General features: G+C 45.4%; 1 protein-coding gene across 5 annotated transcripts in view; it reads left to right on the top strand.

The window, feature by feature from the left end:
* The window catches only part of LOC139057167 (TBC domain-containing protein kinase-like protein), a 54652-nt gene that overhangs the window by 3066 nt on the left and 34874 nt on the right, over positions 1 to 16712 (top strand). For all 5 annotated transcript variants that reach the window (XM_070534953.1, XM_070534954.1, XM_070534952.1 and 2 more), the window contains exons 7-10: positions 1676 to 1745; positions 1814 to 1869; positions 4498 to 4559; positions 4624 to 4760. In XM_070534953.1, coding sequence (XP_070391054.1) covers positions 1676 to 1745; positions 1814 to 1869; positions 4498 to 4559; positions 4624 to 4760 — 325 coding nt within the window. The remainder of the gene's footprint in view (positions 1 to 1675; positions 1746 to 1813; positions 1870 to 4497; positions 4560 to 4623; positions 4761 to 16712) is intronic.

The following is a 16712-nucleotide window of genomic DNA, read 5'->3' as shown; positions in this document are numbered from 1 at the left end:
TGCTGTTACTTATGCGCAGCAGGTTTGTCACAAAACTCGGATTGTGTATCTAAACCACATTTACCGACGGTTAAGCACTACAGGCCAGTTGGTGCAAATGACACATTGCAGCAGGAGCAAATGACGCGCGGCGTGTGATGAAAGATGAGACTTCCGCGCTGGTAGTTCCAGTGACAGCCACTGCGGCCACGTCGGGCAGTGGGCTCGCATAGGGAGCTGCGAAACTGATATGTCTAAGAACGTTGGCTGTAGTTGCTTTGGCTCTCCTATGCCGCTGCTGCGGCACAATAGAAGGCACCGGCTTATCGCTAGTGGATCGTTTAGACTATGTTGAGGACTCCTTGCTTAAGCATGCAGCGCATTAAGCATGAGGACTCCTGTGCAAGCCACTGTGCTTCACTGGCTATTCGTTCACCAGTTGTGTGAGGCCTCGTGCGTCTGTCGAAGTGGCAATCCACCTCTTCTATCTGCCATTTACTGACCCCTTGGGGGTCAGTCGGTCGGTCGCATAGGGAGCTGCGAAACTGATACTATGTCTAAGAACGTTGGCTGTAGTTGCTTTGGCTCTCCTATGCCACTGCTGCGGCACAATAGAAGGCACCGGCTTGTCGCTAGTGGATCGTTTAGACTATGTTGAGGACTCCTTGCTTAAGCATGCAGCTGCCAGTAAGAAGTATGCTACACTGCTGCAGTACTTTCAGCCAAATAAATAACTCCTTTGTGTGAAGCTTCAAATGAGTATTTACTGCGCTATGATTAGGGCGCAATTGGGGAGAGTTGTTCGGGGTGCACTATCAGTTGCACCATGCGCAGTTGGCCTAGACTGCACCAACTTCGCGCTGTGGTCGAAGACAGCACGGCCTACGCTAATTGCATGCGATGCAATCGACCGCGCGCTCCCGGCTGACGAAGTCGGCATGGCCTAGGCCAATTGCATGTGGCGCAGCCGATTGCGCCCTTGGTTCATAGATTGATTTGCAAAAGTTTTTGACGTGTTTTTTATGTGATTTTATGTATAGAATTCTGGCTGTATCGAACTACTATTTTGCGATCGCCGCGCTGTTCGATATATCGAGGTGCGACGTAATGCAGCTAATAGTGCTACATGCATTGACAGCAAGAAGGCACCAGAGAACTTTCGTTTTCAGGTCAAGCAGTTGTGTCTGATTCTTTTGTTGGATAAGTGCTTGGTTTTACTATATGCAGTGAAAGAAGTGATAATTCAAAATACTTGTTGTAGTGCTAACCTTGCTTACAAGCCATAAAATGAATGAATAGAGGATTTTCTGCACTCTTGCCTGGGCGAGCGTTAGTATGTCAGTTCATCTTTGCTTCAGTTTTCTACATTGATAGGTACTTACTTCACCTACCAATTACTCAATCTTGTGTACATTCTGGGGGGGGGGGGGGTATTCTTTAAGTGTCTGCTAAGTGGACTGTCCATTTCAGCGCGCACTGATTGGATAAAGCTCGAGGGCGGTAGGACAGGCACCAGTCGACATCGCTTGCTCTCAAGCTCCATCCAGTCAATGCGCACTGAAATGGACAGTCCATGCCCTGAACGCTTACAGAATTCACCCGCTTTATCTTTCGTGAACACAAGTGGCAAACTGAATGCATTGTGTTCAACCTGTAAACTTAACGCAGAAAACATTTCCATTGTTGAACTTTTTAGGGCCAAGAAGTATGGAAAGGAGCAAGCCTTGAGCAGATTTTTACGAAACTGCTGACCTGCATCAAGGAAGGTATATGGCTTGTATCAGCAGGATATGTTACAGCCTAGTACATAATGGCACACTTTTGTTCTTGACAGATGGAGATGCCCTGCTTCTTATGGTGGATTCTGACCCACTCAGCAGTAAACTCGAGGTATGTTAAGCTTATTCTGATAGAGACAAAAGTAAGCATGCAAGAAAAAATATATTTTAAGAACTGCAATGCCGGTTCACTTATGGGCCATTTCGTGCCCTCAGCACAGCATGGTGTTTAATACACTGCAGCGCAATGACCCTGCACTGCTGCTAGTGTAAACACACTTGCTAGCCGCATTGCAGCCTCCCTGTTCTGCTGTAGGCGCGAGCTTGCTCGTTGGCTTCTCTCTGAGCCGAGCACAGTTGGATGCCCAGTACACCGCAGCTAAGCCCCCCTGCCTCACTGTGCGTGCAAAACCGTTCGTTGGCCAATCCTTGTCTCGAGCCAAGGAGAGGCCAACCTTAGACAATGGTAGACAATGTCGAGGTTGGCATTGCAATAGCCGCTGGTAGACAATGTCGAGCGCGAGCCACCCAGATCAGCTGTCAATGTTGCCATGCTTTCCAACTACCTCTTGCTTCATATGCAGCTGAGCAACACTTTCGTCCTGTGCAAGCCACTGTGCTTCACTGGCTATTTGTTCACCAGTTGTGTGAGGCCTCGTGCGTCTGTCAGAGTGGCAACCCAGCTCTTCTATCTGCCATTTACTGACCCCTTGGGGGTCGGTCGGTCGGTCGGTCGGTCGGTCTTTACTTACAGGTATAGAGAGTTTCCTACAAAAATTACTAGAGGTGCTTGTGGATTCAAACGTTCTTGTGGCTTTGTATATTATGCTATATTAATCTTATTGTCGTATATTTCAGCGCAATCTATATTCATTGAAGTGCAGAAGACGCCGGAAATGCATACAATTGCTATTAATTGCAACGATTGATCCAGGTGGCCGAATCGAAACACGTCAAGCGTCTCAAGGCACTGGCATGCCCGCGATGAATTCATAAGGGCGTTTCATTCGCTTGGCAATACATGCGTCCGTGGCTTAATGGTTTCAATATCAGGCTTCTGTGCTAGAGTCCCCGTGTTCGAATCCTGCCATCAGGCAATTTTTAATGATGTTTACTTATTATGCGAAGCATACTAGCCGCACAACCACGCTCTTCCTTGCTGTGTCGCGCGCAGCCGCGTAGCTACCATATGACGTCATAACAGCTGCAAAGCGGACGCTTAAGCTTCGCCTTCAAGAGTGGAACGCGACAGCGTTCCCGTCGACCCGTCAAGGGGTTTAAGACAACGGGCTAAGGCGCAGCGACTACGCGCCCCGCATCGGACGCGGTAAGCGTCGAGCAACGCAGCGTTCGGCGCGACAACGAAATGTTCGCCTGAGCAAGCAACGCGCGCCTGAGCCTTAGAAACAGCTCGTTTCTAAGGCAACACCACGTTCACTAGAGGCGCTTTTGTACCGCTTTGAAGCATCGAACTCGTGGCTCAGTGGCAACGTCTCCGTCTCACACTCCGGAGACCCTGGTTCGATTCCCACCCAGCCCATCTTGCAAGTTGTTTTTTATTCATGAAGTGCCTGCTGGGATTTATCGCTCATGGCCAACGCCGACGACACCGGCTTTTCTGTGACACGAGCTCCTTAACGCTGTCGCGTTAAAATAAACGCTAGTATGCTTCGCATCCTGGGCTTAACCTTAGCTAAGCCACAGCCATTTTTATTTATTAAGCTATACATTGTTGAAAATGACGAGTTTACAAAGTCACAAAGCTGTTTGAAGCCAAAAGGACAAAGCTTAGGCAAATCCATGTACTTCCCATGATGGTACAACCGCACCCATTGCAGCTCCCATAGACACTAGCGCCAGTGTTCCCTCTAGTAATTTTTGTGGGAAACTCTATGCTTGCAGGGACTCCTGGCTGCAATGTAGCCTTGCACTGCAAATGTTGCAAAGTGAACAAGAAGGGAAAAGATAGCCAAGTACGCACAAGTACCCCCAAACTTCATTATGTGCAAGTCTTGAAAAGGAACGATGATAGGCTGACTGGGGAGATTCTTGAGGCAATATCTGCCGTGGTTGCTCAGTGGCTATGGTGTTGGGCTGCTGAGCACGAGGTCGCGGGATCGGATCCCGGCCACGGCGGCCACATTTCGATGGGGGCAAAATGCGAAAGCACCCGTGTGCTTAGATTTAGAAGCATGTTCAAGAACCCCAGGTGGTCGAAATTTCCAGAGTCCTCCACTACGGTGTGCCTCATAATCAGAAAGTGGTTTTGGCACGTAAAGCCCCAAAATTTAATTTTTAACATTTTTCTTGAGGCAATTAAGTTAAGGCAAACAGGTCTACAATGTGTAAGCACCCCGTCAGTGGCCTTGACAAGAAAAGAAGTCACCTTTTTGAGAGAGGCCTCAGGTAGCTAAAAAATAAGAGATGTGGTGACAAAATACAAAGCCTGGGAATTTCACTGATTATGATATGTGGTGTTTAATGGCGCAAGGGCCAAGTATGGCCGAAGAGCTCCCAGGCCCGCGAATTTCAATAAAGAAATCAGTTGACAGTGCAGTTGCGTCCACGTCTATTCATTCTTTCTCTGTCCATGTTCCATAAGTTCTGCTGCTACAATCCTCGAAGAATGAGATTTGAAGTCAGTGGAGACATTCTTCACCAGAATTGTTTTATTTTTTAACTTGGTGCTACTTCATTTTTTACATGAAAGGAATATTCCATAGATGATTTTATTCTACAGGAGCTGGACCCTTCCCTCAAGTCCTTTATCTCATCATGTCTGAAAATCCTACCCAGAGAAAGGTGAAATATATGGCTGTTAATAGATGAGGATCACCACTTATGTAGCTTGCATAACTGTGTGCAGACCGTCGGCTCAAGAACTGCTACGACATTCATTGGTGACACTGGCTGGGGAGGAGGTGCCTTCACTGCCAATGCATTTGGAGCACATGCCTCTACGCTGCGAGTCACTGGCTCCTCTCAAGTGTGCACCTTGCTTTGGTAAGGACAGGTTGGTAGCCATTCTACAGAACACTCTACCAGAGTGGTGTGGCCTCAGAAACAAATTTCTTATCCCTTGTAGGTGCTAGAACTCGCAATGTTTTGTTTGCGAGCCAGGTATGCTAACCACTGCACTGCAGAAGTTCGACTGAAGTGACTGAAAAGGGGGTGGGGGTACATTAGGCAACTGAACACGTGTGCGACGAGACAGATGTTTCACTTTGCGCATGCTTCTTGGAAGGCTAGCATAACAAGCACTGTAGGGATACAGTAAAAAGGCAGACACAATGTGCCACTTCACATATATCTTGTGGAAAACTACAACTTATCATTGCAGGCACTATAGTCGGGTACAACTTTGGAAGACTGGGGAGGCCCTGCCCAGATAACTGAAGTGCGACAGCTGATTGCCTTCGTGACTAAAGAAATAGTCCCACTAAAAAAATTGTGCTTCTAAAAAGCGTAATTCTCATTGTAAATAAGACTTTTGTATCTTGATCTAGATGACTGGTTTGATAGAGCTCTCGTGATTAGAATGCTACAGCACATGCCAGATTGCGAGAGAAAAATAACCCCGTGCCTTCTACAATGCTGTGCGTCGCCATCTTTTAGCTTCATTGCGAGGGACAGAAGTAGAAAGAGCAGCTCTGCATGGCTTTTGTGCTGCTTTACATGTACACAAAACGTTTACTCGCTTTCCGAGCTTAAAATGGATCAGTTTCTATTTAACAAGTATGGTACTTAAAAAAACACATTTATCGAAACCATTACAAACCTGGGGCGAGAAGATGACCGTGGCAGGAAAGGTATAAAAATGCTTCATTCTTTGTTTTAAATAAGAACTTTTGGTTTTAAATAGCATAAGATCTATATGTGGTTGGTTTTATGTTTTGACAAACTCATTTTCAAGAATGTTACTTTTTTTTTCTTTTGTTTCCTTTCATGGTATTTTCGCGATTCTAAGCACCCCCCCCCCCCTCCCCTCCATTTCGCGAAAAAATTGGGAAAAAAGTTTGCATGCAAATCTAAGCACCCCCTTATTTGTTAGGAAGAGCGTGTAGCCAAGGCCACCAAGCGCGCGTGCTCACGCTGTCATCGAGCTGGAGCTGTCAGAGTCCCAAGGTGGAACAGCGTCCGCGGTATGATCTCGCCGTACAGCGGGACTGCAGAGGCGCGCGGGCTCGTGACGTCCTCGTGCCTCTGCGTTTTAGTCAACAAGCCCTGCAAAGCCAATCTCCTACAGGAGTACGAAGAGTGGGTGCGAAACCCTGACCGGAAGAAGACGCCGATGGGAAAGCTGCAGAAAGCGTCCCCATCAACCATCGCAAAGCGGGTGTAGGTGCACGTTGTGGTTAAATCATTTAAGAAGTGCTCGATCACAAACTACTTCGACGGAACGGAAGACGACCTGCTGTGGAATACCGAGAGCGGCGGTTCAAGCGGTATGACAAATTCGAGTGGCAGTGTTAGTGGCTGAGCATCCGAGACAAGCGGTGGGTTCTTTGTCTGCACCGATTTTTCTTTTGAATATTTGCAAAATAAAATGTTATTTCTCGCACCCGTCATGTCGTGACGTCGCAGCGAGAAGAGGGAGGGGTGGTCATTCTAGATTTCTCTCATCTAAGCACGCCCCCCTCACTTTGGGTATTGCGATCATGAAAAAAAGGGGGTGCTTAGAATCGAGTAAACACGATCATTTTTTTTAGCACCTGCAATTTTTGAGTTAGCACATGGTGTTCCGTTCCAGTTTTCCACTTTGGAGTCCAGCAAAGTGACATTGGAATGTGATCCTTTGCTGCTGAACGAGTGTTGTGTCACCACATCCTGAACAGCGATTCATGCAACATTATCTTCAACTGCTACATGTATTGACCTAACAGGGAGCCTGAACGCAGCCAGGAGGCACGAGCAAGTTTGTCGCCGAAATGAGCGGTCTCAGCAAAAACACAGTGTTCAGGGTGAAGAGGGAGGTCGAAGGTTCACATTTTTTGGGTGGCAAACTGGCGACACCCTCGCAAAAGCACCCACGAAATGCAGAGAAGACACAGCACGAAGTATGCAGTGCATGATCTCTTCGCATTGAGATACCGACAGTTGAGAAGATAACTAACAAGTTCTCGAAGCATATGGATCTCCCATCACTCAAGCGATGTACTGTGCATCGCCTGCTTGTTGAGATTGGATTCAAGCATGAGAAGAGGAGCTGCAACTCACTGCTTGTCGACTGGGATGACATAACCAAACGGCAGAATCGCTACCTTCATCATGCGGAGCACTACTGGGTGGAAGGCTGAAAGATCTTCCTGGATGTGGACATGAATGACGGCGGGGCACACTCGGTCGATCGTGTCGACAGACACCATAATTCAGAAGTGCGGGCGCCTGTACACTCGAGCAAATGGCCTTTCAATTGGTCTGAAACAATCTTATGGGAAAGGCCAGCGCCTGATCGTGATGCACATTGGCAGCGAAAATGGCTTCGTCGACGGCTGCTTGGATGTATTTCAATGCCAAAAAACGGATGTCTACCATGAAGAAATGGACAGCAATCGCTTTGAGGGATGGTTCAATGACGTACTGCAGAAATTGCCAGCTGGTAGTGTCATTGTTTTGGGCAATGCACCTTACTGTATGGAGTAAGAAGAGAAATTGCCGACGATGGCCTTGAAGAAGGAAAAAATACAGGAGTGGCTCAAAAGCAAGAACATCGCCTACACTGAAAGGATGGTGAAGAGGCAGCTGCTTTTGAATGGGCCACCGTTCGCGTAACCGTACGTACGAACGACTAGGCGTTGGTGTCCAGCATGGGCAAACATATTTGTTCGCTATCCGGTCGCGGTGAGTCGGACTTCCCCGATTTGTCACAGGCCCATCATCATGTTTTGTGGATAGCAACTCAGCTAGCAGGCATTGGTCTATGAAAGGTGCAATAAATGCCCTTGTGATTGTTTGCACTACTCTGTTGTCGTTGCTTTGTCCCAAGAGCACGGGTGAGAACCCCACAAGCAATATCCCCCAAAAGACTGTCGGGACCATTTTACCATTTGTTGTGGCTAAATGTTTCACCGACACGCTAGGCCCAGGTTATGAAGTTTATAAAATAGCTAGTGGTGACCTCTTGCTTAAAGTTTGTGACAAGCTTCAACAGGAAAAAATCTCAAAAATCTTGTAACATTTGGTGATGTTCAAGGCACCGTTAACCCCCCCCCCCCCCCCCCCCCATTGATGAATGCATCCAGAGATGTGATATCAGATTATGGTCTCTTGAGCTTGAGTGTAGAGGAACTATTAGAGGGCTGGAAGCTTAGAACGACAGAAAGCTGAGCTAGCTGGTAAGGATTCATAATGCAAAAAAGAGGTGAGGCGTGCAGACAGGACACAAGAGTAGAGAAGTGGACAATGTGTTGTCCACTTCTCTACTCTACTCTTGTGTCCTGTCTGCACGCCTCACCTCTTTTTTGCATTATGTAGGGCTGGAAGGACCAGAAAGTTGTCAAGGTGCAGAGGATAACGATCAAGCAGAATGCGATGTTGAGCTAGTTGGTTCATGCTTGAAATGTGTTTTTGGTGCAGGAAAAACTAAGCTTGCGGTCCCTTTTTCTTTCTGCTTAGTTTTACTTGCACCAGAACTACATTTCAACAACCAAACACGATGACAAAGAGATTCCCACAAAGCATCTGATTTTTACATTTGAGACCAGCGTTCTGCCGGAATCCCTTGAGACGGGGTATGCAAAGATACGAATATGACCATAAATCCCTAATTCATGTAGATGTTTCAAGTGCCAAAGATTTGGCCATGGCTCGCAAAGCTGCCGAGGCCAGCTAACTTGTGCGAACTGGTGAACAAGAACACGAATCTGACAACTGCATTGGCATGCTCCACTGTGCAAACTGCTACGGTGGTTAGGCAGCATTTCCCACTCATGTCCTACGTGGAAAAAATAAAACGATGTAATTACACTGAAACTGAAAGAGCATCTCGTTTCAAGAAGTGTGTAAATGTGTTTTATTCCTTCATACTGCAAAGTATGATGAAATGGCGCGTAAGGGGGCAATGCCGCACCAGACCCTAGCATTTGCCCGCCCCACAAAGAGTGTGGCCGCGGCTATGCCATAGCCCCCTTGGTGATAGCAGCCAGTGCTACTTCACCATCCCTGAAGGAGGGCTCGTCGACCTCTGGATTAATAGGCTCCAAGGCAAATGCACTGCTCCCAAGAGTGGGCATTCACTGCCTCACAAGAGACAATGGACATTTCTCCTAGTGAGATGGCGCAGCCAGCGCTAAAGGAAAGCTGCGAGTCTCAGGGCCGCTGCAAAAAGACAAACCCCGCGTTACGGAGCCCGGGAAGGGCCCTGTAAGCTAACTCACTTTTTCTGTCTTAAATATACAGCACATACACATTTCTCATTATGGATACTCAATTATTACGATGAAATGTTTGGGCACCTCTCCATAACCTCGACAACTTCTAGGAACTCTTACATAAATATAATCCAAAATTCTTGTCTGTTCAAGGGACTTATTTAAAACCTTTTTCTCTGCCAATACGCCATTTTTGGCAAAGACTGTGAGTATTACGATGCCTCGTCCAACGATGTGGCCATAGTTGTCAACAAAAACTATTGCTTTCCAACACTCGCCACTTCAGGCACCTCTCCTCTTGAGACAGTTGCAGTGTGAGCAATTTTCAATAAATTGGTTACCGTGTGCTCAATTTACGTACCTCCAAACTATCACCTTAGCAAAACTGAATTCTCTGGCCTCGTTGACCAACTCCCTGATCCTTATTATTGGGGACTTCAATGCTCACAACAACCTGTGGGGAGACCGCCAGTGTGACTTAAGAGGGTGACTGATTGAAAATTTCCTTGTGAGCTCTGGTTTGTCCCTGCTTAATAAAAGCCCACTTACTACAATCTTGCACAGAATTTCTATTCTATAGATTTAGCACTTGGATCATCCATGCTTTTTTTTAAAGTAAAATGCTGGAGTGTATTCGAAAATTTGTTTGGGAGTGACCACTTGCCAATTGCATTGAACTTAAAGCAGCAACACGAATGCCCCTCACAAGTCCTTTGGTGGAAACTAGCCTAGGTCGCCTGGGTTCGTATTGAAGACTCGAGCTATGTATCAGGAGATATTATCAGCAAATTTAGTATTGACAGTGCAGTAGCTTATTTTAACACTTTTATAATAGACGCAGCATAAAAATGCATTCCACAAACAAACGGTAACTCATGCAAAAGATGAGTCCCTTGATGGATTGATAACTGGAAGCAGGGGCGAAAGAAAATAAAGCATGGGGCATACTCCGTCAATACCCAAATGCATAAAATCTTGTCTAATTCAAACACATAAAATTGCAGGGAAGGCGTACATGAAGGCAAGCGAGGAGGGCATGTTGGGAGAGGTTTCTCTTCGGCTTAATAGGTAGCAAATCCATTCATAGCCCTTTCTAAATGAGCAAGGAAGCCATCTTAAAGACAAGGCCGACGCTCTTGATGAGCACTTTGAGTGCGTTTCTAGCTCTAGCCATTATTCCGAGTGTTTTCTAGAAATTTGGAGGTACGGAAGCCTCTAATCATAAATGTGAACCTGTTAATCGGCGTTTTGTGCTGAAAGGCTCTTTAAATGCATGTCAGAGCTCTGCTCAGGGTCCCGACAGAGTTATGTACGACGTTATTAAGCACCTTCATTGAGACACACAAATCACACTACTCGCACTCTTTAAAGGGACACTAAAGGTAAATACTAAGTCGACGTGGACTGTTGAAATACTGTTCCAGAAACCTCGTAACACTTTTTCTGTGCCAAGGAAAGACTAAGCTTACGGGAAAATTGTATCTGAAGGATCCGAATACATTTTTCGAAGTTAAAATCTCCCGCCACCCAACCAGGGGAGAAAGAGAGCTGCTCTGTGACTCCACTGTCGAACTGCAAGGACAGCACATTCCATTAGACAAAGAACATAAGTTTTTGGGCACCATACTCTATTCAAAACAGCTTCATCCCCCACATTAAATACTTCAATGCCAAATGCCTTAAAGCACTGAACGTACTGAAAATTATCTCGCACATGAATTGGGGCAGTGACAGAAATTGTTTAATGAATCTCTACAAAAGTATTGTACAATTGCATTTAGGCTATGGGGCTGTAGTGTATGAGTCTGCTACACTGAGTCCCCTAAGACTCTGGGATCCTGTTCATAATGTATGCATTTGCCTGGCCACAGGAGCTTTCAGAACTAGCCCTGTACAAGCCTCTCTGTAGAATTGGATGAGTGGTCACTCCTTCTGCAGAGCTGGTACTCCAATTTCATGTATTTTTTGAAAGCATGCTCCAACTGTGAACATCCTTTTAACAAAACTGTAAATGATACGACATGTGCCATACTTTTCCAAAATCCTCCAGCAGTGAAAGAACCCTTTTCACTGCGTGTGAGGAACCTCAGTGAAGCTATGGTTCTCCCACTTCTTGAAAATCCCTCAATTTCTGCAGCCATGTTGTCGCCACTACGGCAGTAGCAGCTCATAGACTGTGACGTCTTTTGTAGAAGGTCATAGACTTGCGATTCGCTTATGATATTGCCTTGCTTAGTAACTCAGGGGACCAGTTGCAATGCATGCTCACTGACCTGGAGAGGCAAAGCAGAAGAGTGGGTCTAAAAATTAATCTGCAGAAAACTAAAGTAATGCTTAACAGTCTCGGAAGAGAACAGCAATTTACAAAAGGCAGCGAGGCACTGGAAGTCGTAAGGGAATACATCTACTTAGGGCAGATAGTGACGGCGGATCAGGATCATGAGACGGAAATAATCAGAAGAATAAGAATGGGCTGGGGTGCATTTGGCAGGCATTCTCAGATCATGAACAGCAGGTTGCCATTATCCCTCAAGAGAAAAGTATATAATAGCTGTGTCTTACCAGTACTCACCTACGGGGCAGAAACCTGGAGGCTTACGAAAAGGGTTCTACTCTTTATTCTTTATTCATTCTTTATTCAGACATATCCCCGCTTAGCCCGAAAGCGTTACAGCAGGGGGGTTACAAGCATGAAAAGAATACATCTTGATTCTCACTGCACACCTGTTCACATGACAACTATTCCACTGAGCGATAGTTTTTACAAAAAAACTCCATCTAGCCAAACTATTGAGGACGACACAATTGAGGACGACACAACGAGCTATGGAAAGAAGAATGATAGGTGTAACGTTAAGGGATAAGAAAAGAGCAGATTGGGTGAGGGAACAAACGCGAGTTAATGACATCTTAGTTGAAATCAAGAAAAAGAAATGGGCATGGGCAGGACATGTAATGAGGAGGGAAGATAACCGATGGTCATTAAGGGTTACGGACTGGATCCCAAGGGAAGGGAAGCGTAGCAGGGGGCGGCAGAAAGTTAGGTGGGCGGATGAGATTAAGAAGTTTGCAGGCACGGCATGGCCACAATTAGTATATGACCGGGGTTGTTGGAGAAGTATGGGAGAGGCCTTTGCCTTGCATTGGGCGTAACCAGGCTGATGATGATGATGATGATTATGATGATAGACTGTGACATGTCTTATGTTGCAGTCAGCCCATCCTTTTCGGAATCCAGCTGTTTGCACCCAGAAAGAAGCATCTTTATAGCGGAGGCCTACACACGATTGTTGGCTGTAAAACACATAAAAGAATTAAAACTACAAAATAATTCAAGATTCATTGAGCGTCGTCGAAGCCCTAATTTCTCTCCAAGAGAACAAAAATCCTGTATTTACTGAAATTTATTCAATTCTTTGCATATGCGCACATCTTATTACCATACAGTGAAATCTTGGTTATACGAATTAGGCTAATACGATTTTGTTGTGACACAAATTTTCGAATTTCTCCGGACAAAGTGCATTGTGTATAATGTAAAAAAATTCAGTTGATTCATACACATTTATCATTCTGGTGTGGGCGATACGAACATGCAAGCAGCGAGCAGCCGACGGCACCATGGCCAGGAGGCCAGACATGTCGGGATTTTTGTTGCGGCCATGTGTGCACGCTGGCTCGGAAGCAATCGGTCCTCCCCCGCCGGCGGTATTCCTTCTCTTGGTGTGTTTACAATAGCAGTGGGCAAGGTGTTGCTCCGAACTAACAGAACATTTCACCCCCTCTACACCTGTTCGTTCTCCCTGGCCCCTCCCATCTTTTATTTCTCGTATGAAGTATAACGGCGATAAAATCACAGCCGGGCACCCTATGCTGTATGTGAGTGAAAGTGTGCGAGCATGAGCTGGAGAACGGGGCTCATTGTCACATGCGCCAGCGAGAAAGGCCTTGTGAAAGCGCACTTTCTTCTATCATATCCTGTCACGCGCGAGGCACAGGGCTTTGGCATGGGAAGGGGTTCTTCTCAAGCGGCTGCTGCTTACGGTGTGTCCATGCGGGTGCTGTATCTTGAAAGTGATCTGCGACGTGGCCAAAGTGCGCGCCTGCATGAGCCTCACCTTCAAAGTGATGTGCGCTATTTGTAGAGTGCACGTAGTGCTGGTAGCTTCGTATGTGCTATGCTTTCGAGTTTCATTTGCTTTGAAGCAACACATGCATGGAGGTCAATTCAATTGCTGCTGGTGCCGTGATTCCTCACTCCAGCGTATCGACAGCTAGTTTCCGCGTTCATCGAGCGAGATGTGTTCATGTTTACCTGTGCACACGTGACACCATGCTTTTTAATTTAGTCAGTAAGCAAATGTTTACAAGTTTATGTGGTCGACAAAAATTCTAACCTTGCTTCGTGTAGCTATCTACTAATTTGCTATCGCAATCAGTGCTTTGGTTTTCAGGGAAAACTGACTATTCTCATTTTTTGGCAATATGAATATTCAGGTGATACGAATATTTTTGCCTCCCCTTGAAGTGTGTATCACCGAGATTCCACTGTACCGTAATATGCTGGGTGCCTGGGCATAGAGGCAATGAGGGTAATATGCTTGCTGCCCATATTGCCTCACCCATAACAACAGAACTAAGCAACTCTACCATAGCTGTCCCTGTCACAGATTTGAAGCCTTTGGTCCGGAAGAAATTAAGGGGCTATTGGCAAATGTATGTGAGACAATGAAACCATGAATAAACTTGATGTTATTAAGCCAAATGTATAAAGTCGGTTGCCCATAACAGAAGCATGACAGACTGAGGTTATCTTCTGCATTCTTAGGATAGGCCACACGTGTGGCACTTACTACCTGTTGACCAGTGAGGAACCTCCTGTCTGTGATAGATGTGGCAAAACACTGATGTTGCTTCATGTCTTGTTAGAGTGTTGTGAAGTAGAAACTCAAAGAAAAAAAGTACTTAGCCCCGGCTTATGGACAATACATTCGCTTCCACCTGGGGATGTTTTTTCGCCTTAAACCACTTTTTGATATAGTAGTTAGTTTTAAGATTTTTGCAACGTGTTGGTACATTGCGAGTTATGAGCCCAAGGGATTCATAGCACATCTCAACAGAGGCTACTGCAGTGGCAGCATTTCCGTAACGCACGTGCCTCCCAGCCTTTGCATTCAAGGGCCCACTGGTGAGGTACTAGTGCTACACTTACCCACGTGTTTACTGCATTACCACTTTGTATGGGAACTTCAGTAATCATAGGATACATCAATAGTCATTATTACAGCAAAGCTGTCTACCACTACCCTCCAGCAAAATTGTGCCGGTGAACAGAAAATGCCTTGCAGCAAAGCCAATTTTCTCGTGAATGTTCTGTAGCTCTCAATCTAAAGTAGGTATCTTGGAAAAAAAATCATACTGAAATTGGCCACTAAGACGACTCTATTATTAGGCCGAGTTTCATGTACTTGTCATAATTAGTTCACAGTGAAGTTGTAAATGTTATAGAATTCCCGTCTGCTGTCAATACATGGGCATCTACGGAGGGAGTATGGTTACAGAAAACGGCTGTAACTCTTATCAAAACTCTTCCAAAACAAATTATATCAAGATTAGCCGCTAAAACGACTCTAACATTACGCCGAGTTTCATTTAGTTTTCATAATTGCATAGTCCACAATGAAGTTGTAAAGATTGTAGAATTCCCGTCTGCTGTCAATATATGAGCTTCTACGGGAAGGAAACGGGCAGCCCATGTTTGTCCCCTAGAATAAAACTCTAGTCCTTCCAAGTTTCATTCAGCTAATTAATTAACTAGAAAGTATGCTCAATCGCAAACTACAAGCAAACTTATTTTGTGTACTCCTTTGGGCTGCGCCCTGGTCAACGCATATTGTCGCTCGTGTCGAGGCTCGGTTTAACGGCCATCTGCGTCGAAACCGGTCCGTCACAGCTGCGTCAGCAACACCTGTCTTAAGAGCGGCATCATAAAAGCCCTTCAGCGGTAGCTCTGTGTATGTATGACAAAGCGCGTGACGTAGTGTGCGCCTGATACGGCAACCAAGGAGAATTTCGGTACCATTTCACTCCACCGTTCACTATGGGAAGGCCACGTGTGATCTGTATGCCTGAAGAGCAGCGTCTCTACGATAAGCAACGTCGACAGCAGCGGTGGGAGGCAGACTGTCGACATCGTGCCAACCCAGCGGCCCTAGAAGCATAAATGTATTTCGCATAAATAACATACACATAATTATATATATTGTTAAACACCAACGAAACTCTATACCAACATAATTTGGCCATACCATGTCAATTGGATTGCTAGTTTGCTTTCTAACCGGTCCCAGTATGTCGACTTTGGTTCTGCAAGGTCATCCATACTTGAAGTAGGCTCTGGGGTTCCTCAAGGATCTGTCCTGGGTCCTTTATTGTTTTTCATTTATGTCGATGACCTCCCAGAACATGTTTCCTCCAGTATTCGTCTTTATGCTGACGATAGCGTCTTATACGACGTCATTGACTCTGCGAATAGTTTTAACGATTCCTTTGTCTCTTTCGGTGCTTGGTGTGAAAAATGGAAAATGAACATTAATTTTTAAAAAACACGGTTGTTTTGTCCTTTACAAAAAGAGCAGCGCCTGTAATTGCGACATATTCCTTGCATGGGTCACCTTTAACCAGAGTTCGACAATGCAAATACCTTGGCGTAACATTTACTCACAATCTCTCATGGACTACACACATTGACCAATTATGTTCAAAGGCCCTAAAGCAACTTGGATACCTACGTCGTACTATGCAAAAGGCTCCGAAGGCAACTAAACATTTAATGTATAAAACTCTTGTTCGCCATGTTATCAATTATGCCACAACAGTCTGGTCACCACATAACCAAAACAACATAATCAAACTAGAAGCAGTTCAGAAAAAAGCCGTTCGTTTCATTTTACACCGGTACGACCGCTATTTTTTACCCTCGTCTGTCCTCCCTACGCTGAAACTAACATTACTTTCAGTACGTCGTGATGTGGAATCATTAAAATTTTTGCACAACATAATTAACAAGTCCTATCACACTTCAAACACAGCTTGCATATCTTTCACCAAGCCTTCTTTCACATATAATTTCCACGAGCTTAATCTTAACCCTCTCTATGCCTGTACAAATACTTTCAAGTACAGCTTCTTTCCCCGCACTATAGAAGTATGGAATTCCTTACCTGGCTGCCTTCGTTCACTCCCGATAAGCGAATTCGAAAGTGCTCTATATGAAAACCAGTATGTGTAACTACTTAAATCAGGTGTAGTTTATACTTTATGTGTGCGTATTGCTGTGTTGTTGCTTTTTATGAATTGGTGAAAACAATTTGTAAGATGTTGTAAACGATTGTAACAATGTTGTAAGAGTCATAGTTGATTTCACTTTATTTTTGTTCAACACTGTTTTTACCCGCTCCTGCAATAGCCCTCTATGGTGCTGCAGTATGTACAAATTAAAAAAAAAATTATACCACCACAGCAGCTTTGTTGGTCAGCCACCTTCACAGGGTGGAACAGCTCCTCAATTTTTTTTATCCTTGTA

This window comes from Dermacentor albipictus, chromosome 3 (genome assembly GCF_038994185.2).
Source record: "Dermacentor albipictus isolate Rhodes 1998 colony chromosome 3, USDA_Dalb.pri_finalv2, whole genome shotgun sequence".
NCBI lineage: Eukaryota > Metazoa > Arthropoda > Arachnida > Ixodida > Ixodidae > Dermacentor > Dermacentor albipictus.
The sequence above is the reverse complement of the archived record's forward strand: the minus strand, read 5'-3'. Positions and strand labels throughout refer to the sequence as shown.